The following is a 24,601-nucleotide window of genomic DNA, read 5'->3' on the forward strand; positions in this document are numbered from 1 at the left end:
GAATTCCCTGTCTTTATGCCATGATTTGTTGATTATTTCTAATAACTTGCGTTCTTTCAAAAAATATTACCGTTTCTGCCTTTTCACATTCTTATTCTTAATTCACACTTAAATTGAGGAGAGGCATTCAGCTGAGCTTTACCTAATTTATGGTTCAACAGGTTTAATCATAAACTGTAGAGAGCACAAAGTCTAAAGATCGATGAGTTAGTACCGTTTCTACCTTTTCACATATGCTTAATTCGCATTTAAATTGGTTAGTGACATTCAGTTGAGCTTTACCTAATATATGGTTCAATAGGTTCAATCATAAACTAAAGAGAGCACAAAGTCTAAAGGTCGATGAGGTAGTACCGTTTCTACATTTTCACATACCTATTCTTAATTCGCATTTAAATTGAGGAGAGGCATTCAGCTGAGCTTTACCTAATTTATGGTTCAACAGGTTTAATCATAAACTGTAGAGAGTACAAAGTCTAAAGATCGATGAGTTAGTACCGTTTCTACCTTTTCACATATGCTTAATTCGCATTTAAATTGGTTAGTGACATTCAGTTGAGCTTTATCTAATTTATGGCTCAATAGGTTCAATCATAAACTAAAGAGAGCACAAAGTCTAAAGGTCGATGAGGTAGTACCGTTTCTACATTTTCACATACTTATGCTTAATTCGCATTTAAATTGGGGAGTGACATTCAGTTGAGCTTTATCTAATTTGTGGTTCAATAGGTTCAATCATAAACTAAAGAGAGCGCAAAGTCTAAAGGTCGATGAGGTAGTACCGTTTCTACATTTTCACATACTTATGCTTAATTCGCATTTAAATTGGGGAGTGGCATTCAGCTGAGCTTTCCCCAGTTAATGTTTGAATAGGTTCAATCATGAACTAAAGAGAGCACAAAGTATAAAGGTCGATGAGGTAGTACTGTTTCTACCTTTTCACATACATATACTTAATTCGCATTTAAATTGGGGAGTGGCATTCAGCTGAGCTTTACCCAATGAATGGTTCAACAGGTTCAATCATAAACTAAAGAGAGCACAAAGTCTAAAGGTCGATGAGGTAGTACCGTTTCTACATTTTCACATACTTATGCTTAATTCGAATTTAAATTGGGGAGTGGCATTCAGCTGAGCTTTCCCCAGTTTATGGTTGAATAGGTTCAATCATGAACTAAAGAGAGCACAAAGTCTAAAGGTCGATGAGGTAGTTCTGTTTCTACCTTTTCACATACTTATGCTTAATTCGCATTTAAATTGGGGAGTGGCATTCAGCTGAGCCTTACCCAATGTATGGTTCAACAGGTTCAATCATAAACTGTAGAGAGCACAAAGTATAAAGATCAATGAGGTAGTACCGTTTCTACCTTTTCACATATGCTTAATTCGCATTTAAATTGGGGAGTGACATTCAGTTGAGTTTTATCTAATTTATGGTTCAATAGGTTCAATCATAAACTAAAGAGAGCACAAAGTCTAAAGGTCGATGAGGTAGTACCGTTTCTACATTTTCACATACTTATGCTTAATTCGCATTTAAATTGGGGAGTGGCATTCAGCTGAGCTTTCCCCAGTTTATGGCTGAATAGGTTCAATCATGAACTAAAGAGAGCACAAAGTATAAAGGTCGATGAGGTAGTACTGTTTCTACCTTTTCACATACATATGCTTAATTCGCATTTAAATTGGGGAGTGGCATTCAGCTGAGCCTTACCCAATGTATGGTTCAACAGGTTCAATCATAAACTAAAGAGAGCACAAAGTCTAAAGGTCGATGAGGTAGTAAGGAACAAGAGGTGTATGGCGTCATTATTTCATCGTCCAATAGTAGACACTCTTTGGACGAAACTCTTGGGATCGGCGAAAATGCAATAAGACCTTGTAAGACAGAATATACCATCTTCTTTTTTGCAACCACGACAAGATAAGAAAATCACGACAAGATAAGAGAGATAAGAAGTTTGTGTCATGTAATATCTAGTGTCAATATACATAGAAAAACTTGGAATCTACACAATCTAGCCATTCTATACACGAGGGTCAGTCACAAGGTTAGTTGCAGTGCTTACGGAAAAAACAGTAGAAAAATGTAGAAACAAAATAGTTTATAAACTTCTGCAAACAATGTTTTTTTGTATCATAGTGACTAGCCTATTCCTTTGGCAAGCAAATCTTTGAATACTGTATGAAACTACAGTTACAAACTTCAGCCATTGAGCTAGTTTAGCTGCACTTAAATGAGCTACCTGATTAAAAAAAACAAGATCAAAGAGCATTTACATTTTGTTCTTGCACATAGGGCAAACAAATGCGTCATCTGCACCACAATTAGCATGAGCCCACTTGTAACAACGCGTGCATTATACCCACTCTTCACCACAATGCAACGCAGTAAAATGCACCGCAAAATACACATTCTGCGTCATCTTCATCTTCATCTAACTCAATACTATCTGACGAATCTGCTAATGAAAAACAGTCGTCAGATTCATCTGTGGAATCTTCAAATCTCTGCGATGCAACCTTCCTTTTTTTTGCGTGAAGCAGAACGCGAAATAGGCCTACCTGAATGCTGCTTTTTCTTGACTGCACTACGCGTCTGACTTGAACATCCTTACTAAAGAGGTTCTTCCTGACCACCTTTTGACGTTTCTTCTCAAGGGATTCTTTATATGGTGTTGTTGTGATAACTACTTGATGATTCACTTCGCGAGATGGCCCGGCGTTTCCCGATGGTGAGCCAATATCTAATGTGGGGAGGGGTTCAATCTCTTCTGGCATTACAACGGCATTATTGTCAGGAGCTTTTTCAGGTTCCTGTTCCATTTCATGCTGGCCTGATCCGCTGTAGTTTGATTGAGCGTCTACGTCACTTGTATGTCTAGGCAATTCTACTGACTGTCCTCGTTGTGGCTCTTCAACTGACTGACCCTGCATATAGATGGCAGAATGTATTGCGAAATCTTTATCACGAAAAATATATTTATTACAAGGGAATAATCCAGTCTTTCGAAAGGCATTCACTGATGTTGCCATAGTGAACCTGTTGTATGCACCTGCAAACAGTTTGGCGATTCTTGTAAGTTTTAGTGGTTTTCCTGGGTTCTGGCGCAGCCATGTTTCAACTTCTTGTGCGTAAAATGCTTTGAACGGAAACATGAAACCAACGTCTAAAGGTTGAATTTTATGTGTTGAATGGGGCGGTAAACAAACAATAAAAACATGACACTTTTTCGCTTTTTCAATCACTGCCAAATTTCGCACGTGCGAATAATAGCCGTCCAAAAGTAGAATAGCAGGATCTTGGGCTGAAGGTCGCGTGTATTCCAAAAACTGATCAAACCATTGGCAGAATATTTCACTTTGAATCCATCCTGATTTGGTACATGCTGCAATGGATCCGGCTGGTGTACTTTCCATTAAGTCATCATTCATATTTTTCCGTGGCCAAATCATCAGAGGAGGAACATAGGTTCCCACTGCATTCATACAAAACACTATTGTGATCAGTTTACCTCTTTCTTGGGACACTAGTGTGGCGACATTTTTTTTTCCCGCGAAAGCTGATAACTTTACTCATTCGTTGCTGGATCACTGAAATTCCTGCATCATCCACATTAAACTATCTATGTGGTTTGTTTTGGATTTTTGCCAGTTCTCTTTCATATATATCAAAGAAGGCAATAACACTATTGGGATTGAATCCTTTAATTCGGGCAAATGAAGTGGCTTCTGGACTCCGCATAGACAGTTGGGGGTGACGCTTTAAAAAACCTTTTAACCATTTCTTTCCTGTACGCTTCTTTTTTTTCTGAAAATGGATGAGGCAGAGAATTTCTCAAAGCGAGCTGGAAAGCAATTCGTTTTATATCACTTCTTCTTAGTCCATAAAACCTGGCGTCCATGTCCACACAGTATTTCACCAACATTTCTTCAAGCTCCTCTGGCAAAACTGGTTTCCTACCTAAGCGAACACTCACCAATGTCTCAGGACTTTTACCTTTAGCTTTCACATAGCGTTCTAATGTTCCTTTGGGGACAGTGAAATAACGCGCAGCTTTCTTGTAACCCATGTCACCTCTTCGAACACAATTTATTGCCATTATCATGCTTTCTGGGTTCCATTTTTTCCTAGTTGATGAGATCACTCTCTGAAACAAAGAAATAAACATTCTTGTAATAAAACCTTCCAGAGCACATTGTTCACATTTATTCTGAGGTACAATGGGTAAAGTGTAGGTAGGGCCTGAGTATCATTCCATCATACGGCAAGTAATCATTCCTAAAGTAAATTAACTTTTTCTAAGAGAAAGTCAAAAATGTTAATGCCTAATTCATTATATTGACAAGTGTTTCTTTAGAGGAAACGGCTTCTTATATATTTCTTGATTTATGTTAAGTAATGTTGTTATTTTACTTTCTGTTTTAAAATTATATTAAATTTTCTGAAGTTTGTTTCAACAGGGAAATATTAATAGAAATTGGAGGTCAAAAGTACATGTGTTACACTTTTAAACAAATATATGTCTCGATACGGGCTACTGCCATATCATTGTAGACTATAAGCCTACGAAGTACTTTGAAGTATAAATTGCATTGGCATTTCTGGACAAATTACTATACAAAATCTACTAATGTTAAGTTTGATCAATGTCTGAAAGCAGACCATGCACGCTTAGCTACCCAGACCATAAATTGTATGCTATTTCCAATATCATAACGGGTCTTTGAGACTTCGGACAATAACAGGAAGCACGGACGACCATGGGGAGATTAAAAGTGCCTGCGCCACATCTACTTTAAGTTTAGACTAATAATAAGAAAAAACAAAATAGTTTGAATTCAACCAAAGAAACTGAGAGCAAATTTGACCCTCCAGCCTGGTCTTCCAAGGGTTAATGTGCAACGTAACTGTTAAAATGGGGAAAATGAGAATGAAAATCAACATAAACTCTTATATATAAAAGAGTCCCTAATATGAGACCAACACTAATAAACGGGTCACATTATGAGACAGGTCTCATATACAGAACACTTTACGGGTCTCATAATACGACCTTCGACGAATAGACATATGACTAATGCCATCTCAATTATGAGTGGAAGTAAACTGTTAATTCTTTGCATGGGACAATAAAAGCAATCACTGCTACGACACAAAGTAAAGATAGATTGAATATCAACTTACCTTATCCATTTTAAGCCTAATTTGTACACGAAGGAAGCATTCGTCGGACGACGATTTCTTTTCCGCACCCACGCTGCCAACAACTCTCCACATAAAGAGCTGACGTGACTTCCTGTGCTGTGGTGCCATATTTCCTTTTGTTTTCATTCGCTTCCGCTACATTGCAGCTCTTGCTTTACAAGATAGATGGGGGTCTCAAATTAGGTGCCTATCTTCATATTAGGTTCCTTTATCCTATATATATATATATATATATATATATATATATATATATATATATATATATATATATATATATATATATATATATAGTTAAAAAGTTGTATAAAACGGAAGGCGATGGGTCCGAATTTTACTCGAAGGAGTAACAGCGATAAGAACTCTGAGGAGTTTCCATTATAGACAGATTTCCGTTTTATGCAAGTTCCGGTTTCTACAAGTTTCACTGGACATATATCCATGTTTTACCATCCTCTGTTATCGGTGAAAGGAACTGTAAAAAGGAAGTTGAAGTATAGGAATACTCCTTTAAGTACTAGTGGTGCGTTCGTTTCGCTGGTACCGGTGAATTCTGAAACATTGATATTTAGATAGAGCTTATACCAGTTCCTGTGTAATTCCTTAAACCGCTTGGGATAGGTCCTATAGTTTCTAAGTTAGAGAGTTTTGAAAAATGATTTTTCAAATTTTCAATGTATCATAACTCTGAAAGGAGACATTTTTCGTTTATTAGAATTTTTTTCTTTCATTTCGTATAAGGAATCTCCTCCCAAAGTTTGTCAGTGGAGTTACCTACCGCCCTGTATATATATATATATATATATATATATATATATATATATATATATATATATATATTCAGGGTGTTTAATAAGTAATGGTCATAAATTAAACCGTAGGTAGTACACGCCAAAACTAACAAAAAAGTCTTAGTAAACATGTGTCCGCAAACGCTTCGTAACGGAGATAGGGGCTGTCGAAAGTGTGGGAAAATGAAGTTTAGAGACGAATATCTCAAAAAGTATGAATCAGACAGAGGGTGGTCCAATGAATGACTATCGAAGTTAGACCTGCACTATGCAGAAATGCATGGTTGATAACTCTGCATAACATCAGCAGCTACGAGAATATGGGAGCTTTACACATTGTTCCAGGACGGGAAGGCCAAGGACAGTAGGTACCTCTGAATTAGAAGAACGCGTGCTACAGGCAGTGGAAGAAAACCCAGGAACGAGCACAAGACGTGTGGGACCTTCCGAACGCGTATCCAATGCTCTCGTAAGGCACATTCACCAAGAACAGCAGTTGTACCCATACCATCTGCAACGTGTCAAAACCTCTGACCCCCAAAAACTTTTCGGCGAGAATGCAGTTTTGTCAGTGGCTTCGCAGACAAATTATTGGTAATCCTCATTTCACTGATGACGTCCTATTTACTGGTGAAGCACAATTCACCCGAGATGGCATTGTAAATTTTCACAATTCTCATGAATGGGCCCCTGAGAATCCACATGCAATAGTGGAGTTAGGACATCAGCGTAGGTTTTCCTTAAATGTGTGAGTAGGACTCTTAGGTGATCAGCTCGTAGGACCATTCTTTCTTCCTAATGCATTAACTGGGATCTCATATTTGCGATTTCTCCAACACGATTTGCCGCTTCTACTCGAAGATATACCTCTCGATAAGCGTCAGCGACTGTGGTTTATGCATGATGGAGCGCCAGCACATTTCTTTAACCGTGTGAGAGAACATTTACGTTAATTTCTCATGCATCTCTTTTGTGGTTACACATCTGGGTATTTACTGTTTACCTTATGATTAATACTGTACATATTACCAACATGACAATTTCTGTTTGTTGATATGGACAAACACGACATGTCAATCATTTTTTGCTTGTTGTAATACATTTACGCGTTCAACATGCGGAATGTTTCAGATTCGCCTCCCACATACTCGAATGTTGGCATGCTTTTCCCATTGCAATCCAGTTTGCTGATATTCGTTACGTTAACTGCTTAGCACATAATGCTTCATCAGTGCCTTGCATACCGTTTGATCTACCTAAGTGCTGCACACTTGCACGTATGCATTAATTGTCGGAATTCTTCCTGGGGCCATTTACAACGTACATCACCATACTCTGATTGCCTCTCTCGTTTCTTGCTGGTTATGCAACCACATACGGCACGTAAACATTGTCCGCCACTTTGTATCTTTTCGAGCTTTCGTCCTGGTACCACGACTTATGAATTACTGGTGGATAGACTCGCCCTCGATGTTCATCTCGAACACCCTTTCCTTGGATAATTTTCCGGGAATCCCTCCGTTTCTTTGAGGAATCCCTTGCGTGCGCATTGCGAAGTTATCAACCATGCATTTCTGCATAGTGCAGGTCTAACTTCGATAGTCATTCATTGGACCACCCTCTGTCTGATTCATACTTTTTGAGATATTCGTCTCTAAACTTCATTTTCCCACACTTTCGACAGCCCCTATCTCCGTTACGAAGCGTTTGCGGACACATGTTTACTAAGACTTTTTTGTTAGTTTTGGCGTGTACTATCTACGGTTTAATTTACGACCATTACTTATTAAACACCCTGTATATATATATATATATAATATAATCATAGTCAACCGTTGTCAATACACTGCTGGATGAAGGTCTTTCCAACTCTTTTCTACAACAACCTATCTTCCATTTCCACTTCCTCTTCTGAATGGCTTGTGGGAGGTGCATACACTTGAATCACTTGTAGTGTATATCTCTGGGAGAGTTTGACTACAAGCATTGCTACTCGACTAGATATACTATCTACCTCAAGGACCTTGTTTTTCAATTTTTCGTTGATAAGAAATCCCACTCTGCCGGTCTTGCCACATTCTGATCCTCTGTAGTAGAATAAGTGTCCGTCCTTCAATTCGATTAATTCTTCTCCTTTTCTTCTTACCTCGCTCAATCCGACGATGTCCCAGTAGCTCTTCTTCCAGCTCCTGAAATCTTGCTTCTGAAGCCAGGGATCTTGCATTGTATGTAGCCATGGTCAGTTTTAAATGACAACCTAGTCTGTAACTCCAGGGATTCTTAGCACCCTCTGCCTGCATGTGATTCTGAAAGTTGCCTTGCCCAGACACAGTTCGGCTTCCGGAGAATGAGGGTCTTGGCTTATTGTGTCCTAGCATGATTGTTTAAACAAGTTGAAGGTATTTGGCAAAAATCACCGTGCCGGCCAGACATGTTGGTGATAGCCCTCCGTGTTCGCCTTGCTATCATTAGGGAAACCTGTAAGTTTCACCATGGACAGGAAGTTACGGGTAGGACATAAGTGGCTAGCGCGGCCGGTTCCATACGTCGTCGACTAATTCTCAGCGTGCGAGTCTCCTTCTGGTTTACTACTAGACACCATTTCGGATATATATATATATATATATATATATATATATATATATATATATATATATATATATATATAGGGTGCGTTATTTATAATGTTCAACCGTGATAACAGAAAAACTAAAAGAGGGAGGGAAGCGAAACTTTGCATGAAGCAACTGTAGGAAGGGAGACACCTAGCCACGTATTGGTTAATATCACCGGATGAAAAGTATTGCCAACTCAACACAAAGTTGTATTTTTTGAATAGCACTACGTTAAGTTATTACAAATTTTAAGTCTACATACAAATTGAAAACAAACAATACCACTTTTATTGTTCAGTGTTGGAAACTAATTACGCTATAATATCACAAAAATCCAGAAACTTTCCAATTTTGGAGGTTTCTACAACAGTAATGACGCAAGTGAGACGGATGATGCTTCGCACATCGAAAGCACCTTAGTGTCGAATACTATGGTCAGCATATGGTGTATTTCTATCAAACAGAAGAAAAAAGCTACAAGAAATTAAAAACTTCACTTCTTGCAAAGGGTTTTATTTCGAAAATGAGCTGAGATAAGTATCACATCTAATTACGTAGATTATTGTAAACGGCGTAATGATCATAATGCCGTTTACAGCAATTTGATATTTTACACCGTTTAGGAGATATGATAATGAATGTTAAAGTTGGCAATACTGCTAAAGGTCGTGAAATTAGGAGAATATGTGGTAATCGCAACTACCAAAAACTGTTGGCCAAGTGTAGTGTTGTGAAGGCCTGGAAAAACCCGGAAATTTTGGGTAAAAACAGTTTTTTACCGTTTTTTCCCGAGCTTGGAAAAAAACGGAAAAATTGTGAAAATTGAAATTTTCGAATATTTTACTTCGTTATGCTTTTAAAATGAAAACTATTTTATATTGACTAGTTTACAGTGGAGATCATTGAGTGTTTATGTTTCTTGCATTAGAATAGGGAAAATTTGTGTCAACAAATGTATGTGCACCTCTCTTTTAATGTTAGAATGGAGTTATGGCTACAAAAGACACTAAAATAAAATTAAGATAGATGCATTTAAATTATCTTAAGTAATCTTATGAAGTTCCCGCTTTATGAGAGGGAAGAGTTAAAATAACGGAGCCAGAATCATTAATACCGGTATATTGAAATGAAATATATATTTTATAGAGATACGTATCTTACTTGTGCTGTGTAAAATTTGCGGAAACTTTGAACCCATTAAAAAAAAACTTTCGGAAATATCGGCAAATACCGCAAATACAATTTAAAAATTATTTCTTCGCCTGATGTTAATCTTATTTGCTGTAACGTGTCTGCAGCATATATACAATGTATATAGCTAGCAGGAAAAGTACTTAAAGCAACAGGTTTTAAGTTTACTTTTTAGTTTTCTCATTTCTGGTAAAAATTCCTCTTTATTATTTGTATATTTTTAGAACAACTCGGAAGAAGAGATTATCTTATTTACACATACATATACACCGCATAAGTGTAAATTTGAGCAGCGAGAAATATATTAAAAATTTAACATGTAAAACTTCCGTTCGTTATTAATAAATACTAGTAAAACAAGCGTTCTTCGCACGGGGAGAATACGTTTCATGTTGAACATAAAGAGCACCAAAACTGTCAATAATGTACTGGTACCCCAAAAACAATAATTTGACACTTGTATCAGTCGTTTTCAATTACTTTTACGTTACCCTCCTCCTTTAGGAGTATTGATGTTGGCTGAATTTGGATTTAAACGGCGTCGGAAGTATCACTGTTCATCTCAGCGACCCCGAAATCTATGGATTCGACACTAATATCGGCCATTTTTGGGGCACTCGGTCGAAAAAGTGTAAAACGCATTTTCAGATCAGCCACCCTGATTGAGTTTTCCTCATTCACACCAGTCAAATGCCAGGGTGGTACCTAACTTATAGGTGCCAGGCCGCTTCCTTTGTTCCCCCATCCTTTCTTCCCTTTCCCCAGATTGTGTGCTCGCCGAGGGACGTCATCCCTCAAAAAACGTGAAGGGCTAAATGGGCTTAGATGCAGAAATCTAAATCCTAAATCGGCTCCCTTCTCCCTCCCCCAAGGTGCAGCGTTGAATTTGGATTTAGACGGCATCGGAAGTGTTACTGCTCATCTCAACGACTCCAGAAACTATGGATTCGACACTAATAACGGTCATTTTTTTAAATAATTTTTCTTATATATCAATCCTCCGCCCTAAAAAATGAAGTTACGGCGCTGAATTTGAATTTAAACGGCATCGGGAGTGTCAGTGTTCATCTCAGCGACCCCAAACACTATGGATTCAACACTAATATTGGTCACTTTCGATCATTTATATATATACATCTTCCCTTCTCCAATTTGCGGGGATGGATTTGGATTTAGACAGCATCGAAGCCACGCCCCTAATTTATAGCGCCGAATTTGTATTTAAACGGTATCAGAAGTTACTCTTCATCTCAGCGACCCCAAAAACTATGGATTCGACACTAATATCAATCATTTTCCATAATTTATATATATACATCTCACCTTCCCCTAATTTGCGGGGATGAATTTGGATTTAAACAGCATCGAAAGAGTCACTGTTCATCTCAGCTACCCCGAAAATTATGGATTTGACACCAATGTCGGTCATTTTCAATATGTATTTCCCCTTCCTTCCTCCAAGTTGCACTTTCAAAGTGAAATGATAAAAACCATCGTAGGCCCAAACACCATCTATGTTGAAATTTTTTTCGAGATCGGTCTGGTGGTTCAAAAGTTGTTAAGTTACAAATATAGTCACTTTCATTTTTACATAATTTGTCACACTAGAAAACAAGTATTTGTTTACATACAAAATATTATGCATAAAGTTTATATAAAAGTCCATATTAGAATATTAAATAATAGTAATTATATGTTTTAGTGCATAAGTATTAGTGAAATTTGTATACTGCTGTCTCTTTTAAGAAGTATTTTGGTTAAAATTAACAAAATTTCACCAGATCAAAGAGCACATTAAGAACTCGGTTTCATTTAAGAACTGCATTTGTTGCAACAGAAACGCTTCATGATGGTAGATGTATATGCAGCAGTTAAAGTCCTTTAATTAATGCACAACTACGAATAAACGACTAAAAAAGCATATAAAGGAAATGAGTGCAGACTACTAATTTTCAAAAGAATAATTAGAACAGTTTTATTTTAGATTGCTTCTTTTTTAAATAGTCGCAATATTGAATTTTCTCAACTAATAACTTTCACGCATTTGACGAAAAACGATTCCATTACTAGTAAAATTAACTTGATACAAAGATTTTTATTTTCCCAATTTTTTCAATTTTTCCGGAAAGAAACCGGAAAAAACTGTTTTTTACCAACGGGTTCAAAATTTCCGGAAATTTTACAACATTAGTCAAGTGTCAAAGGTACGAAGACAAGCAACGATTGCTTTAAAAATTTCTCGCAACTACGTCATTTTAAGAAGTATTGCCTGTCCAAGAGGTCGGGCGCCCCGAAAATATAACCTCAGTGCAGAAAGGGGGCAATCACTTCAGCAAATAACAAGAACATTCATTTTTAACAGTTATAAATTCATCAAAGTTAATACATAATTACAAGCAAATTATCTCTCATTGCATTAGAGCATGTACGATTTATTGAAATTTTACGTCATATGTCTCTCCGGTATCACAAAATAACCAACTTTTTAAACATATAGAGGAGACCGAGATTGGTTGGCGAACTTTTCATTCTTTATTTTTTAATGTGCAGATTGTGCACTGTATTGCAATGTAATGGATGTGTACGGACAGACCAGTGTTTCCTCTAATAAATTCAATTTTTGTTTTTGTTTTGTTGCTTACAATTTTCGATATATAATTTTTTTCTTTCTTTTAAAACGGAGTATGCCAACCGACCCCTACTAAGGGGCTGGTTGGCTGATATTGTGGAGCTACTTGGCATACTTTTTAAATATAGCAAAACAGACAGACAAAAAAATGGATTTATTAGAAATAAACGTTATTTTTTTAAAATTCTATTATATATATTGCAATGAAGTAGGCCATTTGAAGTTTGAAATGACTTTTATTCACAACGTTTAAAAGAATCAACATTATGAAATATGAAAACTTCTTTCTTTCATTCTAGCTTGGTTGTCATGACATTAAAAGCTACAAGATTATCAAACCACATCAGTTTTAATATGATTTGGTGTAGGTTAATTCTTCATATTATTTCAAAATGTAATTAAAATAACTGAACTATCAAGAAAGCTAGTTTATTTCCCGCTGTTCACAAAGTAGCTAAGAGAAACTAAGATATGTTTTAGCTGAATTATTGAGAAATGCAGTTTATTTCCTACTTTCCACAAAGAAAGAAAAAGCAATAGGTAGACCTCTATTTTTGTAAGAAAAGAGCACATACAAAATATTCTTGATCCTGAGAATTAGGCCTACTCAGAAAATTCAGAGTCTGGCATACAGTCTTATCTCGATTTCTAAATTTTGACCGTAATTCAATACGTGCATGCTATTCTATAACATTGAAGTAAAATATTGGTAGAACTGTAAACTACACAACAATAAAACAAACAATGTAACAATACAAGTAAAATGAAATAAAATTCCACACAGGGTTGCTTGGCGCACTTGCTATATGCCAACTAATCCCAAGCCCATGTTGTGCAACAAAGTCGTAATTACTCAGCAATTGTTTGGCATTTACGTTTTATTGTTTGAATATTCATAAAAACAAAGTTCAGATCTAACTAATGCTATATTACTTACCTCTGTACTACAAATAGTTACGATTCTGTGATGTAACGGAGAACTGAAAAAATACTTCAGACTGGCAAAAACACTCTTTATCTAATAGACACCATAATCCGCAAGTTACAAATTCCATATGAAGGTGGCAACTGCATCCATAGGTCGCTCTTTTAACAGCAGCAACAGCTCATTATGTTAATTAATGAAAGAGTTATATGCAGTTCATCAACCAGCCCCGGTCTCCCCCACTAAGTAAACGTTAATGTTATTGTAAATGGTTACCTCGTTCCAATCCTCAAATATTTGGGCGCTGATTTGATTACTTTCTATTAATTACTCTTAGTTTCTTGCTTGATATACATAAATAATTTCTTTCTGTATTCTTTTTACTAGATTATCCAGATATTTGATGAAAATACAAACAGAATTGGGTGTTTTCCGTTTGTCATATTTGTCAATTGGAATATTTGTCCATTTTCACGATTGGCGTTTTTGGTCATTTTTGCGTTTGGCAGATTTGGTAATTGGCTGATTTGTCCGTTTTCACAATTGGCGCATTTGGTCATTTTCGCGTTTGGCAGATTTGTCCATTAGCAGATTTGGTAATTGGCAGGTTTGGTAATTGGCGGATTTGTCCATTGGCAGATTTGTCCATCTCGCGATTGGCGCATATGGTCATTTTCGCGTTTGGCAGATTTGGTAATTGGCAGATTTGTCCATTGGCTGATTTGTCCGTTTTCACAATTGGCACATTTGGTCATTTTCGCGTTTGGCGCATTTGGTAATTGGCAGATTTGTCATTTGGCGGATTTGTCCGGGTCCCGTTGAGAGAAGTTGAAGTTGCAGTTTTCCCGAAGATTTCAAAACTGTGTGTGTGACGGATTCAAAACTGTTATTTGATTATGTGTCTATTTGTTGTTTCTACCACTTGCGAAATAACTTAGCGTGGGTGATCCTGGAGAAGTAAAAGCTTATAATTCATGTACGCTGGTTGGAGTCAGAGCTAGAGGTTGAGATATGTGCGTCTGTATGCATCTTAAATGGTGGTGAACTCGCTGATGGTGCTTGGTGGTTGCCACTAATTGAAGAACGAGAACGCTGAGAACTTGATTCAGTGTATGCTCTCTCTCGTCGATTTCTCCACTTCTCGATTATTTTCAAAGGATGTGTAAAATATAATCCATAGTCAATGATCATATACGATAAGATAAGCAAATTAAAGCAGTATCCGCAATTATGGGATGAGAAAATGAGGATAAAAATGAAAATTATGATAACAGATTGTACTACTTGTGTACTTCAGTCAGCTTCCACTCGTGAAAACTCTCAATCTCTTGCAACCTGTCGCCTGTTAATGTGTTCGAATCAGCGTGCGTCCACGGGAATGCAATAAACAAACGTGGACTTGGCAACTATGCCTCACCACAAGGGCCGCAATACGGGATGCACTATTTTTGCCGGCCTGCCAAAATTGCAAGCAACCTATGAGAAGGTTACGCCCTCAGTAAGGTGAGAGATGAAAAGGAATTTATCGTGCAAAATATAAGTAGTGCTCTGTGCTCTATTTAATTTTTATAACAAGTAATAAATAAATCAGAAAGAAAAACAAAATGGACGTAAGGAAGTTTAATAATTAGGGTCATGAAGGTAGTAAACATATATAATACACAACTTAATATAGGCAGAACGATTCAATAAATAAATGCAAGACAATAAGGGAAAATGGAAAAGTGATAGCGACGACGGAGAATAAGGCCAGGTGTGAAGCACAGGATAACACATGGGTTTTGTAAATCAGACAAATGAACCTGTGTTCTGCGTAGGGTCAGCTCTATGTGATGTTGAGAACAGGGGAAGCCAAATTGTGTAGAAGGTGATTACTGTACAGGATATGATGGATGTAAGAGTGGAACATGCAAATGAATAATATAATCAGATATATTTAAAAACAACGAATCTCACGGGGGTAAAATGTACTGATAGAGCGTAACAGCAGAGACAAGGGGTATGGTAATAGCGATGTGGTGTGGGATGTAAAGCGAGGCATTGGACACTGGATGAAGTAATAAGTGCTGGGCTTGGAATCGTTTGTTGATATAGGTGAGAAGTAGTATTTCGATATAGTCTGTAATGTGGAGAAAGTTATGCGTTGGTATAGCTTTTGGGTGGGACTAGGTAAACGGAGAAGGAAAACTATGTGGAAACTTATCGCTCGAGGATCAAACCTTTTGGACAGAATTTGAAATCTTTAAATCTTTAAGTTTTACGTCCCACGTTATGCCGGTTAGGCTTAAGGAGACGGTGATTATGAGAAATGAATGAAACGGTGGAATGAAGAAAGTGGGAGGAAACGGGAGAACCCTGAGGAAACCCACGCACACGGTGTTTGTCCACCACAAAGTTCACGTGGCGGGAGCAGGGTTTGAACCCAGGACCCCATGCAACAGAGGTGAACGCTCTACGACTGAGCCACCGCGGCCCGCTGGACAGAATTTGGTTGATGCGGGTATCCACACCATAAATATGTTAAGTTTGAAAGTAAGAAAACTTTGTACGTATTTAGGATTGTCTGTGCATTAAGCTAAAACAGATAGCATCAAAACGTAGGAAAGGTGAAGTTCGTGCTCTTGTTTCAGGAAGAATATTTGTGCTATATCTGTGTTTTATCATTTCCATTATGAGCCCAGTAGAACGGTTACGGCAAGAGTCTGTGTTAGACAACGCAACGCACAATATCTCGAGCTCGAAATGCAGCGAAAAACCATTATTTTTGCTGCTTACTTAATAAAATTTAGAATGCTCAACACAGATGGCAAGAAAACAGAGACAGACTTTGACAACGTGATTTCACGCAGATGTGTAACAAATCATATTCTGTATTTAGTGTTGCTGTGTGGCGATGTACAGACGACTGCTTGTCCGAAGTGCAATGAAGAGAAAACCACGTTTGAAGTATACTGCTAAAATATACAAAGCATTAAACACAATCTTGCGGACTGTGCTATTAATATTTATTTGCTTGAATGTGGCTGTGTAGTGGTGAGTGAATCATGGCTGAAAGAATCATTAACCCGGGAACGGTCGACAGGTGAGAGCAGCACTCACTTACAATAAAACCGTTTCTATAGTTGTTTATGACTTTATACGGGATTTATTTTCAACACATTTCTAAATGTTGACATTTTGTGATTTATTATTATCACTATTATTAAAATAAAATCGCAAATAAAATTATGATGTGTTTATATAAAACTCCACTAGGGCGGATTTGAAACGAAAACATAAACCAGGGTTAGCGCTGCGCTCACCTGTCGACCGTTCCCGCGTTAGGGAACAGTGCAATGCCGTTTCTCAAACAACTCTCTTTATACAAAAACAACCGCAAGACCAGGGGCTGAAGTCTTAGTATGTATTAAAATAAATGGGGCAGCAGAGCACAGAACGATCTCGTACGTGAGTGTGAAATTACCTGGGCCGGGTAAGTCTCTCCAAAAACACAAATTTTGTCATGTGTTTTTGGAGACCACATAGAACCAGTTCTCGAAGTTTAGCTGAAATATGCCACGAACCACTTGCAGAAGCCGTCACAAGATGAAAATGTTGATTTTGGTTACTATAACTTGGGCTTAGAATGGATCGACAGTAAACATGTGATAGCATCGGACACAAATTGAACACCCTTGTCGAATGTTCTATTGAAGATTCCTTTTGGGATAGCACAATATGCATAAAAATAACAACACAGATTTTGGCATTTCCATTTTTTTTTTTTTTTTTTTACAGAATGTGTCATCTCACATAAAAAGTTGCTTCTTTCAGACCACGAGTTTCTAGAAGTGACCTTCCGCGTTCCCTATCATGCTCTCATCCTCAACAGCCAGCAACCCAACTCAAAACGAAAGCTGCTACCTGACTGAAGGAAGGCCCCTTTGGATGAAATTTTGAAAGTAATATTCGTGTTACTGTGGACACTTTCACTAGAAGGAAGAATAGCGAGGCGCTGGATTCCTTCGCCGATGTTCTTTATGCAACAGTAAAAGGTTTTATACCGTCCAAAAGACCAAAATCAATGGAATTTCCAACATGCACGGCGAAGTGACTCGCCACACATTCCGAAATAAGGAAAAGGCTTGGGAACTCCGGCGTGCCTTTTCAAATACTCATGCTCAAAAATTAAGGATAATTGCAGATTGTGGTACTACAGAAAACTGGCGCTAATAGCATAGGCACATTTTGAACACAATATACGAACAAACGAAACATATCGGTACCACAGTATTGGTGATATCCACGGTATTTGTGATAAGTTGAGAAACACATGTGCTACACAACGCCACTGTTTCCTCCGCATGTATCCCGGCATCAATATGGGATATGATCACCATGCACACGTACACAGGCCGCACAACGGGTTGGCATACTCTGGATCGAGTGGTCGAGAAGCTGCTGGGGTATAGCCTCCCATTCTTGCACCAGTGCCTGCCGGAGTTCCTGAAGTATCCTAGGGGTTTGAAGACGTGCAGTGATACGTCGACCGAGAGCATCCCAGACATGCACGATGGGGTTTAGGTCTGGATAACAGGCAGGCCACTCCATTCGCCTGATATCTTCTGTTTCACGATACTCCTCCACGATGTCAGCTCGGTAGGGCCGTGCGTTATCATCCATCAGGAGGAAGGTGGGACCCAGTGCACCCCTGAAAAGGCGAAATGACGTCCCGGTACACCTGACCTGTTACAGTTCCTCTGTCAAAGACATGCATGGGTGTATTTGAAACAATCATAATCCCACTCCACATCATCAAACCACTACCTCAATACAGGTCCCTTTCAAGGACATTATGGGGTTGGTATCTGGTTCCTGGTTCACGCCAGATGATAACCCGGCGAGAATCATTGTTCAGACTATACATGGACTCGTCCGTGAACAGAACCTGGGACCACTGTTCCATTGACCATGTACTGTGTTCTTGACAACAGGCTTTACGGGCTCTCCTGTGAACAGGGGCTAGTGGAATGCGTCTTGCAGGTCTCCGGGCGAATAAACCATGTTTGTTCAGTCGTCTGTAGACTGTGTGTCAGGAGACAACCGTTCCGGTGGCTGTGGCAAGGTCCCGAGAAAGGCTACCTGCTGTATTCCGTGGCCGTCTGCGGGTACTGATTGTGAGATATCGCTCTTCTTGTGGTGTTATACACTGTGGACGTTCCGTACTGTAGCGCCTGTACACGTTTCCTGTCTGCTAGAATCGTTGCCATAATCTTGAGATCACACTTTGATGTACACGGAGGGCCCGTGCTACGACCTGCTGTGTATGACCAGCCTCCAGTCAACCTATTACTCTATATGTATAATTTTCTGATATAGGACATTACACAAAAAAGCTATTGAGATGCAAATACCTAGAATATATTTCAAAAAATTCAGACCCTAGCATCAATAACCCTAAACGACTTTGGTCTTTTATCAGATCTAGGTGTAAAACTTCTACCATATTTCTTGTAATGTACAGTGATGTTTCAAGGACAGAAGGTGAGGAAAGAACAGACAATTTTAATGAATACTTTGCAACAAATTCTCAAGTTGTCAAACAACATACCTCCCTGTTCAATCCGTTTACTCATCTATGTTATTTCGTTTATCTATCACTCGTCCAGAGGATGTCTCTCTTATTTTCTCTCCGTCCTCAGAGAGCCTCTGGCCCGGAAAATATAAGCTAGAACTTTCTGCGTTCGAAAATATATATTACTTCTTTTCCACTTACGCTCATTTTTAATAGATGCTTCAGGGAAAGCTGTTTTCCCTGTTCTTGAAAAAAAAAAAAAAAAAAAAAAAAACCGCGTCTCTACCATTTATAAATCTTGAACGAACGATCGTGTCATCCTAAAGCAATATCTCGCTCAGTTCATATATATCAATCGTCTGCGATAAAATTACCAAAGACAAACTTTTCAAATTCACCTCTCCCTACATTAACACAGCTCAACATAGTTTCATGTCTCTATTGTCTCACTAACCTCATTAACATGCTTAATTACGCTTGCATAGTGTTCCCAACAATGCACAACTTGGCGCCACCTATTTCGATTTATCTTTTGCCTTCGATTTCATTAACAATACTTATATAACTTACAAAATCTTCAATAGATTCTGTGTTCATGAGCCACACTTATCTTTGTTGAATAGCTTCTTACAAGGTTGCACCCAAAGATTCATTTTGGTAGGATCGATTTGTAACCCCCTACTTGTAACATCTGCAGTAGCACGGGGAAGAGTATTTGGAGCATTCTTATTAATATTGTACATTAATGATTCGACTAGTTGGGTCAACTCAAATATCAGCTTAATCCTCATATTAACAGGAGACTGCAGAATCTTCACATGAGTGTACAGAATAGAAGTCTCCAAAATACTTCAAAGGGAAATTGATAATATTTTCTTTTGTTGTAACACATGGCCCTTAAAAGTTTATCCGATAATAGTAAATCCATAACATTCTACGTAAAGAAAAATATTATACATACTTCATACCATATAAATAGTTTGCCTATCATGAGAATCAACAGTGTCAAAGATTTCGGAGTTTCTTTGGACACAAAACTTTCACAGAACATACACTTTCACCAAGCATTCAATGCGTCTTATAGGACATCTGCACAGATTAAAAAAATAAAGAGCATTTAATCCTTAGCAACTTCCTGCAAGACAATAATTTCAAATAAAAAACTGGAATATTGTTCGTCTATCTCGACAACGATAGTTCCCACAAAACCTATCCCCGATTAACTCAATTCCTTATTTATTCCTCGCAATACCACGCTTTAGAGAGTCTCGCACACGTACACGACAAAACGCGAATTATTGTGAAAAATAAATACACAACTTTGTAACATTCGTCATAAAATCATTGACCTCAAATATCTGTATAAATTCAAACATGGCCAACTCTGGTCTGAAACGCTACTCTCACAATTTTGTTTCCGAATACTCTTCAGGCAAACACGTAACATATTTTTCCTTCATATAGTACGACCTAGGCATTCAACAGTTCAACGTTCTGTTCTACAGACTTCCTAAATGTCGTATACACTCTTAGAATAACTTCATTTTCCAGCAGGATATAACTCTGCACTACGATGTCATTTTAGTTGACAAACTGTTGTCAGTTCTTGTTAAGATTTCTTGTTATCACTTACGATATTTTAGTATTATTGTGATTGTTATTATTACTATTATTGTATTGTTAAAATCTTTTAGATTTCTGAACTTCGCGAAAATATTCTACCACACAGCGACAAGTAGAAACTTTGTCACCTTTAACATTTGTCTTAACCAGCGTGATATTGAGCGAATTTTATAGCACAGTTTTGATAAATATGATGATTCCAATTTAGTGAGGATATAATCAGGTTACACATATGACAACTATGATGTTTCGAAGGATATAGTAAGGTTATACACATGTGTAACCTCGTCATATCCTTTCATGTACAAACATTATTTTTCAGTAAATCTTTTCAGTTGTATTACAACGTTTTACCACTAACAAAATATGTAATTCAATTAATAGTTTTTCACACTTTTTTACACCCATCTTTTCCCAGTATTGAAGATGTTTCCCCGGAATTGAACTAATTGTTATGTTTTCATACTCTTCGAAGGTGTGAGATTTTTCGACTGAGTGGAATAACGTGTGTTTAGCAAATGTGGACGATGTCTAAATCACTAACTACACACCTGGCATATATAAGAGTTTTCGAACTTGCGGAACTCAAAATTTGATGACGATTAAAACCATTTGAGCACTCCTACCATGTGTGAAGTTTTTCTCCTATGTGCATTAATATGCGTGTAGCAAAACTTGAACGTACACTGAATCCCTTTAAACATAATTGGCATGTGGAAGGATTTTCGCGTGTGCGGATCAAAATATTTTTAAACAAATTTCAACGTATAGTAAATACTTTTCCTCATTCTTATCAATGATAAGAATTCTTACGTTTGTGGATGAACGTCTGACAAAACTTGAAGTTTGTGTTAATCTCTTTCCACATTTTTTAAATGTGTAAAGCTTTTCTCATTTGTAGGCTTATGTGTTTACACAAATGTCAACGTTCTCTTAATCCCTTACATACTCTTGCCGTATATGAGGTTTTTCGGCAGTCAGGATTAAAATCTAGCTCATCAAATTTGGGCGATTATTAAATCTCTCTCCACACTCTCCTCATATTTGAGATACCGTCGTTTGTGTATTAAAATATGTTTCGCTAAATATGAACGAAAACTGAATCCCTTACCACATTCTTGGCAAGTATGAGGCTTGTCCGTTCTGTGGATTAGCATGTGTCTATTCAATTTTGAACGTTCTGTAAACCTCTTACTACACACTAGGCATGTGTAAGGTTCCTCCCTTGTGTGGATTAATATATGTGAATTCAATCTTGAACGTTCACGAAATCCCTTCCCACACTCTTGGCAAGTATGAGGTTTTTCCCCTTTGTGGATTAAAATGTGTCTATTCAAATTTGAACGTTTTCTAAACCTCTTACTACACACTAAGCATGTGTGAGGATTCTCTCCAATGTGGATTAAAATGTGTTTTTTCATACCTGAACGATTAGTGAATCCTTTTCCACACTGTTGGCAGGTGTAGGGTTTTTCTCCTGTGTGGATTAAAATGTGCGCTTTTAACGTTGAACGTGCACGAAATCCTTTTCCACACTCTTGGCAAGTATGAGGCTTCTTTCCTTTGTGGATTAATGTGTGTCTACTCAAAGTTGAACGTTGTCTAAACCCCTTTCCACACACCTCGCATGTGTGAGGTTTTTCTCCTGTATGGATTAACATGTGTTTTTTCCTACTTGAACGATCACTGAATCTCTTCCCACACTCTTGGCAAGTATGAGGTTTTTCCCCTTTGTGGATTAAAATGTGTGTATTCAAAGTTGAACGTTGTCTAAACCCCTTTCCACACACCTCGCATGTGTGAGGTTTCTCCCCTGTGTGGATTAACATATGTTTGTTCCTACTTGAATGTTCACTGAATCCCTTTCCACACTGTTGACATGTGTGGGGCTTTTCCCCTATGTGGATTAATATGTGTGTATTCAATTTAGAACGTTCACGAAAACTCTTTCCACACTCTTGGCATGTATGAGGTTTTTCCCCTTTGTGGATTAAAATGTGTCTATTCAAATTTGAACGTTCAGTGAATCCTTGTCCACACTCTTCGCATCTATGGGATTTTGTAGCTTTATGTATTAACTTATGACTTGACAAGGCTAAAGTTTGACTAAAGCGTTTATCACTATTTTGGTACGTATGTCGCTTTTCACTTTTGTGTACAAGCAAATACCTTGACAAGCTCAACTGATTAAATCCTCTGTCAAACTGCTTCGTAGTATCAGATTTCTCGTCTGAATAAGAAACTGTTTCCTTTAATGTAATAAACGTATTCGCTTCTCTGTGAACAGCAAATACTTTATTTCGTCTGTAACAAATTCAATAAACAAGAAAATGTGAATTGAAGTAATTAATAAGTATCAGCGAAGATATAAAATCATTCATTATATTTAATGATTGAATTACGTTAACATTTGATCTATTACATGGAATCATGTACAAATATGGAACCAAGAACCATCGAGGATTTCCCATGTTTCTCCATTCTCAAAATATGCTTTACTATATCAAATTTTGCATTCCTTTAAATATACGATATTAGAGTTAACTCAAGTACATACGAACAAAAATTATTTTGTACTACGTCGAATAAACATTTCATTATTGACAGCAAAAAGAGAAATTCGTTGTCACTAAAAATATTTATATATCTTTAATAGTTATATCAGAAAATTTAAAAATTAGAAGAACTTGTTGCAATTGCAGCTACAAAAAAATGTTATTATGACAATGAAACAAAGGAAGGGCATAAAAAGTTTGAAATTTTGCACAAAGAACGTCATTTCAATCAGTATATCAATCTCTACGTGTATTTTTAATATAATCTTGTATTTTGATATAATAAATTTTAATAGGTACTACAATCTTTGCGGATGTTGACATATAGCTACATAGTTACATTTGATACATATTTGGGCCCTCTTATGAAAATAAAATATATTTGAGATGTGTTGAGCTTTCAATTTCTGGTAACATTTATTTATTTATTTGATATGTATGATATGATTCCAGAAATCAACGGTAAGGTAATATGGACAACCATTAGCAATTTCGTCACACCTATATTATTACTAATGCTTGTACGTTTGTGCTCAGAACATATAATTTAAATTTCTAATAACATAGTGTAATGTTATTTGGAGAAATCAAAATGCTACATTGGGTTTCAAATCCTCCTCTTACAGCCTTTTTGCAAACGATGCTCTCCAGTGTTATTAACATCCTGAAACACTTTAGAAATTATTGTTTTTTACGTTTAAAGTAAAAGGAGTGTGTGAAGATAAATGCTACAATACGACACCGAAAAATGGAAGAAATATCTTATGTGTTAGATTATAAAAGACAGGAAGCTGAACTGCTTGAAATGAATTATCTAATATATGTCGATTGTCTACATTTAAGTGGCATTTTATTATGTTACGTTCATTGAAATGGGTTTCATAAGGAAATGAGTACGTCAAAAATTAAAATCTGACGGTCTCTCTCGTTAGAGAGTGGAGAGTTGCACACTAGCTTTTTTTACTTTCAAAAATCTGTTGCGTGCACCAATGTTTCGGGAAATACAACATTCCGGAGGAAGATGATGAACGAAATGCATATTATATCTCAGTGCACAAACTTGACAACCAGCTAATCAGGCATTAGCTAAGGAAATAGGTGCATTAGCTAAGGAAATAAGTGAATTGATTGAAATTAAATTTTACACTGCAGTTAGCCAGACCTATATGTGAACCATAAAACTTTTTCTTCCTTTTTTTTTTATGTTACTGTCATTAGATTGAAAACCTTACAAGTAAGCGATTTAAAATTCACGCGAAAAGCAGACTATCTAACGAGTGGATTAGGTTAGGGAAGTGACGTTTTTAGTACAAAATCTTTACTCAGAAAAGTTAGCAAGTAATCTACACCTTAAGAGTTGGAAACGAGAAATTTACGTAGATTTCTTAACATATAAATTTACCATATAATATAAAATTAATATTTAGTGTATAGAATTCTATTACGCATTGTCTGATGAAATTAAGTGATCACAATTTTGCAAGCATACAAAAAACTTTAAGAAAACTACTT

The 24,601-nt window shown here is 37.1% G+C and overlaps 1 protein-coding gene across 2 annotated transcripts in view; it reads right to left on the reverse strand.

The window, feature by feature from the left end:
• Positions 1–24,601, reverse strand: part of LOC145684345 (uncharacterized) — a 46,065-nt gene that overhangs the window by 12,808 nt on the left and 8,656 nt on the right. The window contains exon 2 of one of the 2 annotated variants that reach the window (XM_081756554.1): positions 19,158–22,838. The exons of the other annotated variant lie outside the window; for it this stretch is intronic. Within the exon in view, the coding sequence (XP_081612680.1) occupies positions 21,533–22,838 (1,306 nt within the window). The 3' untranslated portion in view covers positions 19,158–21,532. Of the gene's footprint in view, positions 1–19,157; positions 22,839–24,601 lie in introns of those variants that run through there. 2 annotated transcript variants of the gene reach the window in all.

This window comes from Thermobia domestica, chromosome 4 (assembly GCF_964235325.1).
Source record: "Thermobia domestica chromosome 4, izTheDome1.hap1.1, whole genome shotgun sequence".
NCBI lineage: Eukaryota > Metazoa > Arthropoda > Insecta > Zygentoma > Lepismatidae > Thermobia > Thermobia domestica.